This window comes from Labrus bergylta, chromosome 21, assembly GCF_963930695.1.
Source record: "Labrus bergylta chromosome 21, fLabBer1.1, whole genome shotgun sequence".
Classification (NCBI taxonomy): domain Eukaryota; kingdom Metazoa; phylum Chordata; class Actinopteri; order Labriformes; family Labridae; genus Labrus; species Labrus bergylta.
The window spans coordinates 13,541,577-13,554,275 of record NC_089215.1 but is presented as its reverse complement, the minus strand read 5'-3'; the positions used below and the strand labels follow the sequence as shown (position 1 = coordinate 13,554,275).

The 12,699-nt window shown below is 40.4% G+C and overlaps 1 protein-coding gene across 1 annotated transcript in view; it reads right to left on the bottom strand.

The window, feature by feature from the left end:
- Positions 1–12,699, bottom strand: part of myo15b (myosin XVB) — a 50,012-nt gene extending 37,313 nt beyond the window's left edge. The window contains exons 1-16 of the mRNA XM_065949662.1: positions 11,785–12,699; positions 9,711–9,887; positions 7,686–7,750; positions 7,537–7,600; positions 5,790–5,899; positions 5,592–5,666; positions 4,226–4,319; positions 3,977–4,080; positions 3,803–3,866; positions 3,120–3,233; positions 2,862–3,023; positions 2,674–2,787; positions 2,525–2,583; positions 1,528–1,651; positions 1,356–1,451; positions 353–484 (exon numbers count right to left, since the gene is read on the bottom strand). Of these exons, the coding sequence (XP_065805734.1) occupies positions 353–484; positions 1,356–1,451; positions 1,528–1,651; positions 2,525–2,583; positions 2,674–2,787; positions 2,862–3,023; positions 3,120–3,233; positions 3,803–3,866; positions 3,977–4,080; positions 4,226–4,319; positions 5,592–5,666; positions 5,790–5,899; positions 7,537–7,600; positions 7,686–7,750; positions 9,711–9,887; positions 11,785–12,684 (2,454 nt within the window). The 5' untranslated portion in view covers positions 12,685–12,699. The remainder of the gene's footprint in view (positions 1–352; positions 485–1,355; positions 1,452–1,527; positions 1,652–2,524; positions 2,584–2,673; positions 2,788–2,861; positions 3,024–3,119; positions 3,234–3,802; positions 3,867–3,976; positions 4,081–4,225; positions 4,320–5,591; positions 5,667–5,789; positions 5,900–7,536; positions 7,601–7,685; positions 7,751–9,710; positions 9,888–11,784) is intronic.

The window sequence follows — 12,699 nt, the reverse complement described above, 5'->3', positions numbered from 1 at the left end:
GGAATGACATGTGGAATAGGACCTGAGGGTCAGAGTTAGACCTGGGGCAACCACTTCTAAACTGTAACCTCTGCACACAGGGCGCACAACCAATTTTTAGGCTAATGTTTTGGAAGTCCTCTCCCAGCTGCCTTAAAGAAAAACTATATTTAGAGTTTGAATTTCGGATAAGACCTTAAAAGCTACATTGATTTCCTTTATCTTTATTTTTGAGATCACTAGAACAATAGAATAATATGAAGAGCAATGGACTGCTGCGTCTGACTGCTCCGCCATCTTGACATTAGGGCCACTAGTGTATCCCTGATGGTCAGGTTACATATAGTATAGAGGTGTATATGTGTGTTTGTACCTGGGGGAGGCAGGTCTGGTCGTCCAGTATTCGTAGGATGCCGTGTGGTCTGGAGGAGATCAGGTCCAGGCAGGAGTGGAAGTTTTTGAGTGGCATTGGGTACCACTGGATCTGTTCTGCACTGTACTCCTCCTAAAATACACACAAACATAAAATAAGATTATAGACTACACTCGGTGTCAGCATAAAGGGATATCTTGCAGGTGCTAGAGAGCTCAACAGTGGGGTTTCTGAAGTAAAAATCCCATTCATTTATTTCACAGTGGATTTGATCTTTAACCATAACATCATAACCACACAAGGTAGACTTACCACAAACTACCTGAATTTGAGTATATATATATACATATATATATATATATATATATATATATATATATATATGCTCCTGTGAAAGGCCTTGAAAAGCATGGATTAATCGAACTACACTACCCACAATCCGAGTGTATCACAGTGACATCTCTGATTGGTGGAGCCTGCTGTTATTCATGGAAATGTTAACCGACTCCACAAATTTCAGCTGTCTGGTGATATCGCTGACATTTAATTGACGTTCAACCCACTATACAGTATACACACAAACTACAATACATCAAAACATTATAAAGTAGAAATTAGGTCCATGTACATTCAGAAAAAAGCATGCTAAACCATCGTTTGTTTGGTCTCATTGGAATCGCAATGGATTGTGGGATGTCAAGTTCCTGCCCTCCCGGAAAAAAACAAATATGTACACAGTCTTGTACCTTTGCCTTTTTCTACGTTTTTTCAATTTGATTTTTTTCTGCACTGAAACCAAAGTTTTTTCGTCAAGAGTAGCTGGTTGTCTTGGTTCTCGGTTCCATTAAAAATATTATGAAGATTTTCTGAAATGTCAATGGAGGATTTGAATGGGGAAATTTAGTTACGGAACCAGAGAAAACTGACAAAGTGGACGGTCACTGTTGAGCTCTCTGTGATTGGGGTCATCTGACATTTTTAAATCGAGTTCATGACCACTGACCTGCTCCTGTGAGATCACTGCTTTGTTGACAAAGTGCTGCAGCTGCTCATTGGCAAAGTTGATACACAGCTGCTCAAAACTGTTCACTGCAAGATCCTAAGAAAGACAAGGATAGTGGGAAAGTACATCCAACAAGCAAGTCGTTACATCTCAGTCTGGACTGAATACCAACCTCAAACCCGTAGATGTCGACTATTCCCACTGTGCTGTCCATCTCTGTGGGACTCAGCCAGTCATTGATCTGCTCGAGCAACCAGTCAAACAGCACTGAATATAAGGCTTTGGCAATAGCATCTCTGCAAAGACGACAAGGAGGAGAGAATGAATATGTACAGTTCAATAAAAAAATATCAAGATTATTTCCGGGCATAACATCTATTGCCATAGAGAGTAGTGCTCAGCCTGTGAAAAGTTACAGAGAATAAAGTATAAAATAAAGGCTTATGTCACCATAATCTGTTTGACAAAGAACCATCAATATCAAACAATAAATATTTAATTTAGAGAAACTGTGAGGATTTCAGGTTAATGGGATTTTGGTGTTCCGTTAAACAAAGAGTGTAGTGAAATCCTCTTTAAAGCAACGGTAATCCTAATCCTTTAAAGTCTGTATAATGGTCGGGTTGATCCAATCCAGTTTTTTTTTTCTATTGGAGGTATCCCATGTTCTTCCAGCTGGCACAACCAGAACATCACGAGTTAATAACATAGTTCCTCTATGCCTGGAAACTCTGAGGGATCACAGACGAGCAAGAGGAAGATTTTGGAAAATTACATATGGTCTGCCTTCCTTCAGCTGCTTCATACACTTCAAACATAACATAACACAAGGGACCAATGATAAATGTCAGAAAATGGGTTGATGAACACATTTAACATTTTTTAAGGGTTTTTGGGGGTCTTTTTGGCCTTTTAATTTACAGGATCGAGTAAGAGAGACAGGAAATAAGGGGGAGAGAGAGTGGGGGACGATATGACCAAACAGTGTCAGGATTGGGTGTAACAAGAACCAATATGACAAGGACAATTGTCTCTGTACAAGGGATGCCTGCACCAACTAAACTAAACTGGTGCCCTACGAAAAAAACAATGCACAAAATTCAAATTTTGGTTTGAGAGACTAATTGACTGCATCCCGCTCCCACAAAGGTTAGAGAAAATTGTCTTACCTAGATTCTATGGCACTTTCCACAGACAGAGGGCAGTAGATCCTGTCATAAGTTGTCTCCTGTTGACAAAAAAAGATGCAAATGTTTGCACATTTGAATATATATAATACCAACTAAGAGGCATGACAGGTGCATTACAGGCCACTTACTGTTACTCTGTGGGTGATGACAGTCTGTAGGGCCTCTGAGGAAATCTGCAACAAGGAGCCAACCCTCCTTGCCTCGGCCTCACTGAAGACACGAGCCACCTCAAACGATTCGCTCTGATGCACAAACAACAACTGAGGTATGATATCAATGTCAGATTGAATTCCCACTACTACTGCTGTACACACACCTCATAGGAGCTGAAGCACATGTTGCCGAGCTGCAGGATAGAAGAGAGTATGGCCCAGACAGTAGAGATATGGTCGGCATGCAGACCGATGGTCTCAAAGCACTGAACCAAAAGCTGGAAGTCCTGCTTGTCCTGCTTCCCCTTCAATTCACAAGCACCACCCTAGAGAAGGAAAGAGAACAAATACAGTTTTTAAACTTATAATGAATAAAAAACAGACATTGAGAATATTTCTGTGTTCACTGATGTATGCTGTACTTGGTTCAGGTAGTAATAGGTCTCGGCTCCTTGCAGGTAGAGCTCCTGTTTGTCGTAGTCATTCAGACCTGCCAGCAGCTCATAAAACACATGGTAGTTCCTCTCTTCATTGGCCTAAGAGAAACATTTGCAGGAAAATCTAATTAGTTCATGACTGCATAAGAGCCCAAATTGAGCCAGACAGGTCTGAATAAAAACAAGTCAGAATATCAATCACATTAGCAATGATTTGAAACGAGTCTTGGGGAACATCTGATTTCAAAGAAGCATAGGAGGCTCTATTAAAAAAAGAGTAGCTTGGTGCAGCAAAAAAAAAATACATGAATGTGAACTAGTTTTTTGGGCTGTGGACGTCATTCAAATTTTAAAATGATGTACTATGAGCATGCACCAGTTTTTAAACTAAGTAAACTGAACTTTGAGCTAGCTCTTTTAAAGTGTGATCTTTCACAACACTGTAAACCAAAGTGGATGACACTCCAACCAACGAACAACACATTTCCATCCCCACATTTGAAATGCTAACCCTTCTTATCAATAATTTTCAAAGAGGCCAAACCACTCAACCAGGAAAGGTGCTTGAGACATCTTTCTACAATCAATCCCATGCAATCAGGTGATCTTTTAGACTAATTTGGACTCCACAATGTCTGGAGACAGCATACCTCACTCAGTGTTCTCACCTGAAAGACAACCCTGGACTTCTCAAGGAGGTACTTCGACAAAGACGTCCCAACAACAACCCCACTGTCAACCAAGATGAGAGAGTCAACCAATAAACCAGCTGTCACCAATCTCATCAGAGGGAGCATCAAGGAATAACATTTTCTAAAAAGGGTAACACATAGTGGACTCACTGGAGAATGTGGATATGGAGGTACTTGCCAAAGCGGCTGGAGTTGTCGTTGAGGATGGTCTTGGCATTCCCAAAACTCTCCAGGATTGGAAAGACTTCCATAGGCTGGAAAAGGTGGAGAAAGAAAGAAGTGAATCAAAGATGAAAAGAAAAGGAGGACTAGAAAGTACATGTCTCTCACACTAAATTATTCATCAAACCTTTAAGAACATGAAGGACTGTGTTTGTTTGTGTTTCCTCAATGAGTTACCTGTCTCAGGTTGTCATTTATTCCCTGATACATGGAGCTTAGATAGTGGACAATCAGCTTGGTAGCTTCAGTTTTCCCTGAACCACTCTGGCCACTAAACGGGAAATTAGAAAAATACCTTATTATGACAAAAAACATTTGAGTGTGGACTTTTAAAGACTTGATAAGATGATGTAGAGGTGACAGCCCCCCTTGTCATTATGAACCAGGGATGATTTGGTCTGGGTAGGAGCCTTATCGCCAGGTCACCAAGCTTTTAACATGTAGAATGACTTTAAAGTCTACTTTGATGAGCAGATTGGTGATACTATTTAAAGCCTCCTTAAGACTGTGAGAATTTTGCAATCTCATAATTTTATTCAAGCCACATTGTGTGACACATATGTCATAGTGTTGGGTACGACATGCATGTACACTGTGCGATCAGGTACCTAGTGAATCGTAAGCTGCGAGGCAAGTCATTAATGTCATCAGTGTGCATCAAACTGATTGAGCTGAGGTTGCCATGGCCGTCAGTAGAAAGCCAGCTCTTGCCATAGTGGCGTTCATGTGGGTAGAAAAATTAAGAAAAAGAGAAGGAATAGAAAAATGTGGACATGGTCATGGCGAGGGAAAAGAGACCTACTTGGGACATCCGTGCTGCAAGGAGAGCTTAAGATAAGTCACAATATTGTTAGGATAAACTTCCGACAACTTTGCCATCTGAATGGTCTGATTAGTGCGTAATTTCATGCTGCAGTTCCAATGGTTGGTAGTTGTCCGATGAAGGCAGCCTTGTACACGGCTCAGGTTTGGTCTGCAGAGCGTCACCCACTGTCCACCCTTACCCTTTAATGTCCAAGCATCGACCCTGTCACCTTGCAACCTCAACAACTGCAATCGAATTAGCTAACATACTTTACGTCACTTAACTTATTATTTAAAGATAATTAGAAAATATGAAACTATTTTTAAAATAAGTATTGGTAGCTATTTGATTGAGTTAAAACCAATAACATTTATTCAAGTGTATTATTTAGCTGATTTTGATTCCGCCAGCTTGTTTATATTGGAGCGCAATGAATCTTGGGATATATTGGGCAGTGGAGGATGCACTTTAGGGATTCTTTGTTGGTCAGGGAAAGAAGGACGAACTTTTCGGCCACAATGGACAGAGCTTTGACACATTGCTGTGACATAACCAGTCTTCAAATGTGCTCTCTGAAGGAGGAAGACCCTGAATTGGGAAATAGCTTGGGCCTATGCTGAAGTTCCATTTTAGTGGAAATGGTAAAACACTTGAACTGCCTATAGGAACCATATTTATTGATCTTAAACTAAATACAATTCATTCAACTACTGAGAAAAAGTGGGATTATTTGAGTACCTGATGATAATGCATTGCTCCTCAGTTGAGGCTTGAGACTGACAGAAAGCGACGTCAGCTATGGCATATACGTGCCTGAAGACAAAACAGAACCACATTGTAGTGATGAAAACATTAGGGGAGTAGATTTCTGAGGAGACTGAAACCTTCGATTGTAATAAAAGTTAGCAGGATATTGAACAGCATGTGTTTTCTCACGGGGGGTTTCTCTGCGGCTCTCTGCCCTGGTATTTCAGTCTCAGCTCCTCTGTGTAAATGTTGAGCGGCTTGAAGGGGTTAATGGACAGCAACATGTTTCCAATGTAAGTCTGAAAAACAATACAACGACAGCCAAAAACAGAATGAACAGCTTTTAGCAAAGGTAACAGGTATTGCTGGTTGTCAGTGATAATGCACTAAAACTAATCTGTAATTATATTTTTCTTATTTTTAACCTTAATAGAAATTTGAATCATATTCTCATGGCGACCATGTTACCATGCTGTTAGCTCAGGTTCAGATGCCTAATTGGTGTTGATTTGTCTTACTGGTATGCTCCTGGTTTAAGTTATATGAACCTTTGAAATCTGTGCAACTGTTTTGATTAATGACAAAGTACACAGATAATGGAAATTATAAATCTGAGCATAATTGGCCAAATTATGACTTCATAGAACACATTAAATTACCCGTTAGCTAGCGCTAATGTTAGCATTCAGCCACTTCCTGGTTAACGTTTACATTTGAGAATCACGGATACAAATAGATATTAACGCTCATTTAGAGGGAAATTATTTGAGCACTTGGTTAAACTAGCGTAACATTAACTGTGCCTTCAAGCTCCACTGTCACATTGCTGTATTATCATGCAGTGTATAAAACGTAATTTTCTTTTCAATGTTTGTACAAGCAATTTGATCATTTGATTAACTAACTTCTTTAGCAGTGTTAACTTTAATGTTACGATTTTGTTTTTTGTTTTGCACACCAAAAATACACAGTTTACAGTGCGTAAGGACAGATGCTGGAGGTCTTACATTTAACAAGATAAATGTGCGCTCAATTTATAAAGAGGTTGTGCAAAATAGAAAGTGTGCTTGGGTTTAGAAAAAAACATCCCTATTTCACCTCCAAAGCTCCAAAGGAAAGAGTCTCAGAGGGGGGAATAAAAAGTTTGAATTTATAGAGGTACAAATATCCACTGGGAAGTGTTTCATTTTTAAAAAAAAAATATTTCTGAATCAGCATATTGAGAAAATAAAATCCCTGATGTATCATATATGATACGAAACAAAAAGACATGCAATGTTTCAATTCAAGTCAAACAACATTCATTTGTTGAAGAAAGCCATGAAGAAAACAAGATGAAGGTATCAACATGGCGAGAGCCAGAGCGAGAACTTTAACACAGTTCATGTTGTGTCAGCTGAAGGAGTCAAACATAAAGATGTACATGGACGCAAACAAAATGTGTAACACTGCATGAAGACAACTGATGGGATATTCCCTTCTGACAAGAAATAAGACAAATACATTTAATACGCTTGTTCATTTGTTTAGTGGTTGCATGGTATGTGACGTAATAGAATATACTTGGCAAAGGACAGTAGTCCAATCAAAAGGCCTTATCGAGCTTTAACCTCAGCTTGAATGAACTGTGCATGTAAAATTACTAACTGGTGATAGAATAAAATGTGTCTGTATTAACTAAGGGTAATTTGCATTTAAGGTAGGTAAGGTGAGGTAAGTTAGCTTGTTAGCCTCAGTGCTAAAGAGTTACATTGGCCAAGCTTACTCTTCCCTTCCCCCCTGCAGAATTGGTGTGTTTGATGCATGCATCTCGTTTCTGAAGATAGAAGATAAAAATGCCAGTTCCAAGATGGAATATTTTCAACCAAATAACAGAAAGTTTTTACCTGCTTTTAAATTCTTTAGATTATAGGGTGCAGTCAGTGATGAAACTTACATAAATACAGTCACGCTGGAACCTCTTCTTCAGATTCAGAAGCACAGAGCTCTCACAGACTTGTCTGAAAAAAACAAGAAAACAGGTTGAAAAAGAACATATTTATACTGTCCTTCATGTAGTGTTTGAGTGTTTGTGTGTGGACTCACTCCAGCTGAGATAGATCGTCCACTTCGTCCACCTCTACAGCCCTCTGGCCCCCAGAAATCACCACCTGAAAAACATGAGTAGAACAAAAGTAAAAAATAAGGCTCGTCACCCTCCAGTCAGACAGGACCTCGAACCTCAGACAACTGAACCCTTACCTTCTCTATAAACATTCTTCTGCTTTGACTAACGATGATTACATTAGTTATTAGTCTCCTCGAGAGCCCTTCATGGTTTAAGATGTGTTTTGTTTCTGCACTTACCTGCTGCTAATGTTCCCCTCCACTCATAACCTTTTCACAAGTGACCAATCCAGTTGCAGCTGTGGAGCCGTGTGATAGCTGATATACTGCAATCTCATACCAGTGCGCTGTGCTGTGTTGTATGCTCTATTATCAGTACAGACGAGGAAATAAATAAACCAGCAGCAAGTCTTTTATGTCCTTTTGTCTTGTGTGCACAGAGGCAATAAGTGATGGGGCACAGCTGATAAACTGACACTCTGAGCCTTTGCCTTTACACCACCGATGTTTCTGTTGAACTTCAGGTAATGTTCTTCCCTTTGGTGTTGATGTGGTTCATGGAAAATGCAACCTCATAAAGAGGGTGTCATTCTCTCTGTCCATTTTGACAATGTTTCCATTTGTAATGGTATGTTTATTTTACAGAAATGAGGGTCTAGAGAACTATCCATGCATCCATTATCAATACCGCTTGTCCCGTCTGGGGTGGCGATTTGGTTGGAGCCGATCCATGAGAGGCGGGGTGCACTCTTTACTGGTCGCCAGTCAATCACAGGGACATGTAGAGACAAATAAACTTAAATTCACACCTGCTACAGGCAACTTTAAAATTCACTAATTAACCTTATGAGAACACCTAAGGTCTGTGGAGGGAAGCCAGAGGGAACCCACACATGCACAGGAAGAACATGCAAACTCCTCACAGAGTCACTGTACGACAGGGGATTTGATCAAGGAACCTTCTTGCTGGGAATTAAGGAGACAGAAAGTTAATTAACATAGATCCTGTCCAATCCTGTTGGCATGTCTGAAGATTTTAATAATTTACGAGGATACGCTTTTGTACCTCCTGGAAATGTTCACCACAGCACGGTGTAACTTCAACCAACTATCAAGATATTTCATACAGTCTGACACCCTGAAGCCGGCTGTTTGTGCCGCTACGCGTTGGTTGCTACCCAGCTTTTCAATGACCTACAATGTTTTTAACATTGCCATGATGAAAAATCCAATTTAATAAAACCGTGTAGAATTTCCATGGTGTGCACTATAGAGAACCTTCACAACACTTTGGTTGAACTTCCAAGCACTCCAGACTCCCAGACTTTTTTATATTTCATATATTTCATTTCATTTCATATATTTCATAGGTTTAGGAGCACAATTAAAGGATAAAAGTTGAATAAGCTGTCCAAATTTCAGGTTATCTTTAAGTGAAGACTGAAATCCGCTGTGTTAACACCAATGTGCCAGCCTGCAGGAGCACCTGCCTCTTAAATGGAGTAATGACAGTGATTGGTTTGATTCATGTTACGCAAAATAATCGGCCAATGTATAATCAAGCGACTTAATGCATCTCTTTGCGCCCTGCGCCCCACTTTGCATCACGATTGTAGGCTGTGTAAGAAGCTAAATGTATTCAGACACATCCCAAATCCCTTTGAGTCACTTCATAGCAGTTTGGTTTGCTTTAGAATAGACCACAGAGATTTTTGATATATAATAATCTAATTGGGTCCATTTGTTATTTCTTCATTTTCCCAAGAGCATAAACTAATGGTTGTATAGGTAGGTTGCATGGAAACGTGAGTGAAGGAAAAAATTAGCTCAGGCAAAGATATGTTCGCTTAAGACGTGAAAGATTTGTGATTAATGAAAGACTTTATGACTTGCATTTATAATTGTTGGATTCAAAGATGAGTATTGTTCTTCTTTTGTCCTCCCAGCGAGTATAGCTAACTGGCCTTTGGACATTTGGTCTTTTTCTTAATAGCATATCAGTACCTGAGTGCTGGTTAGTCGACTCTCCAGCATGTCCTGGGTGGGGTCCTCTGATTCCCAGGGGCCCCTGCCATTGTCTGCAGGAACAGTCCTGGCCTGGCCCTCATCATCGTAGACCGTCCACTTGGTTAGCTTCTCCACCGTCTGGTGGGGCAACAAGTTCTCAGCACGCAGCCAATCCTGAACCACGTAGAAAAGATTGATAACTGAACATAAAGAAAACAATCCACCACACTGATTCAGCGAAAGTTTGTCTCTATAGAAACATTAAAGAGACTCGCTCTATCGACCATATTCACACGGTGGCCATCATCCTGCGTCTTCATGCTCAGGGTGGAAGTTTGAGCAGTTACTGGTGAAGTCTGTGTGAAAAAGGCTTAAAGGCCGAGAAACCCTACTTGTGTACCAGCACTTTCCTTCCAAAGAATTTGACAAATGGGTTGATGAATTTGAAAAAAAAAAAGAAGATTCAAATAAAGTGTAAACAAGTGGATTGAGGCTTATTTCTACGTTGTTTAAGGTAAGACCAGCATCTGTCCGTGACTGAGAACCTTGTATTTCTGTCAGGCTAAGGTGAACTTAAAATGAACAGTAAGATCAATGTAAGTGCTGCTAAAGTCAACTAATAATATAACCATATAGCACAGCACTGTCGGTCCTTAAAGCTTGGTGCTGGTAATGGAAGGAAAATAAAAATATAATACATTTGCTTTGAAGGTGTTGAAAGGACATTATTGTTTCCTGAATTGTTGATTTAACATACAAATAGTAGTGGAGCTTTAAGCGAGAGCTGCAAAGCTAACGTTAAGTTGTATGCTTAAATACTTCCTGTAAGTTTTATTCAGGCTTATATGAACGTGTTCAAGACGAGCGTTGGATAAATACACAACATCCTATGGAAGCCCCAATTGGACATGTATTAATTCAGTCAATTAAATGGCACTTTCTGTGATATCGAGTTAATTTCAGCCGTTTTCTCGAGATCTCCAGAAATCAAATCATCATGGTTAAACCAACTTTGTTATGCTAAAATAATGAGATAAATAAAGGGAGATCTTGAGGAAACAACTGAAACTTCTAGCTATCACAGGAAAACTGAGTAAAATATATTGTATGGATGCATGACCGCTCAGGGCTTTTTAAATATTGCATCCATTATTCTCATATTTAAAAGTTAACTAGGAAGAAGTTGAATGCTAACGCTCTGCTCTGATGGTTCTCATTGGGTTATGAATTATGGTTTTTAACTCAAAATGTGGCCTGATCTTCACCCCAAAATTTTCCGTGTCCATTGGCAGTTGCTTATCAATCGAGAAACGGTTAAATTAAGACTTGTCAGATTCTAGACGTTTATATGCTTTACATCCTGGAAGAAGCAGGGAGTACACAACGTTTCAAAAAACACTGGGACGCCTTCTAAAACTGTAAATCATTCAAACCCATTTTTTTATGTTCATTTTAACAAGACAACAAATCAGATTTGGAAACTGAGAATTGTCATTGTTTTCAGAAAATGATATGCCAAATTTAAATTTGATGACAGCAGTGTTCTAGTTTATGCACCGGTTGCTGTATTTTGTGTCACTTCTAAATGTTTCAGTATGAAACAGTACATTTTGCTATTTCCATTTCCATCTATATTAAAAAGGGAATAATCTTCGGAAAAGGTAAATTCTGGTTGGTGTTTTTTTTTTTCCGTGGGGGGGGGGGGGGGGTTTTGAAAAAAAAAAAAAAAAGAGAATAGAAAAGACCAAGTACTTTAAGTTTTCTGTTTTCTCAACACTAGAGGTATACTGATTTACACAAGTCTATCACAAGTCAAGACAGCAACTGTTTGGAAATCGAGGAGATTAGTTTACCTAACTTTGAGAGTTGAATAGTCCCATTCTTGCTTAATGAACTATTGAAGCATCCAAACTTATTTGGAAATGTGGTTGTAATAGATGACTGTGATTTATCAGGAAAATGGCCGCTTTATGACTATAGCCTATTAGCCTTCCTCTCAGACATGTTGAAGTGACACAATGCCATTTTATAATTGATTTTGATTTTAAGTCTATGAAAATGTCACACAAACCTGAGGGTCGCCACTCATCCGTGGGTTCCCAGCCCAGTGCACCTCTGGTTGGGTGATACCATATGTACCCCCCTCACCCATGAGCTGGGCAACTTCCCTGTCTGCCTCTTCTTCATACAAGGACCGGACACCTGCCACCCCTGTACCTGCACCCCCATTTGAAAAGGGCTGAGTGGTAGTCCTCGGTATCCCAGGTGCAGCCTCTGTCACTGGTTCTTGTCTTTTTGCTCGATTCCATTCTCCACCTAATGTTCCCCCTGATAAGGATATCTTGGACAGGTTCATCTGGGAGGGGTCCAGTTTCATTCTGGCAGCCTGTAGAACACTGACTCCATCTTGATTTCCAAGGACTGATGGCCTGTTTCTATCCTCAGTGTTGGAGGATTCTTCCAGTGCAGCGCTGGTTCCTGGGCTCCTCCCTGTTACTTCTCCACCTGTGATTAAACCTCCAGGTAAGGGCTTCTTAATGGACTTCAATAGGCTGAGATCTGGTTTGACAGGAAGCACGAGCCTGGCGCCTGGTTTCGGGGGTTTGGGCTGTGACGTAGCATGTTCTCCGGTAGTATTTGATGGTGTAGACGCAGTCTCAGACACCTCGGCTGTGTCTGCCTTGCCCAGTTTGTTCATCCTCGGCAGAACCACAGCATATTTGGCCTCTACCTCCTTCTCCCCAGCTTGGTCTGCTTCTTTGCCTCCATCCCCTGCTTTGCCCCTATTTTTCTTGCCGGCAAGGCTGGTTTTGCTGGCAACTCTCATCGCCACGCGGTGTTTGAGGATGCTGCTCTTTGATTTTCTGGGACCTTGTTTCTGTGTTAACCGACGGAGTGATAGCCAGCGTGATACACTGATTGCTCGTGTCCAAGCAGACAGCTTCTTCCTCAAGTTTAACCCCCGCGGCATGTTCTTATGAAGCCA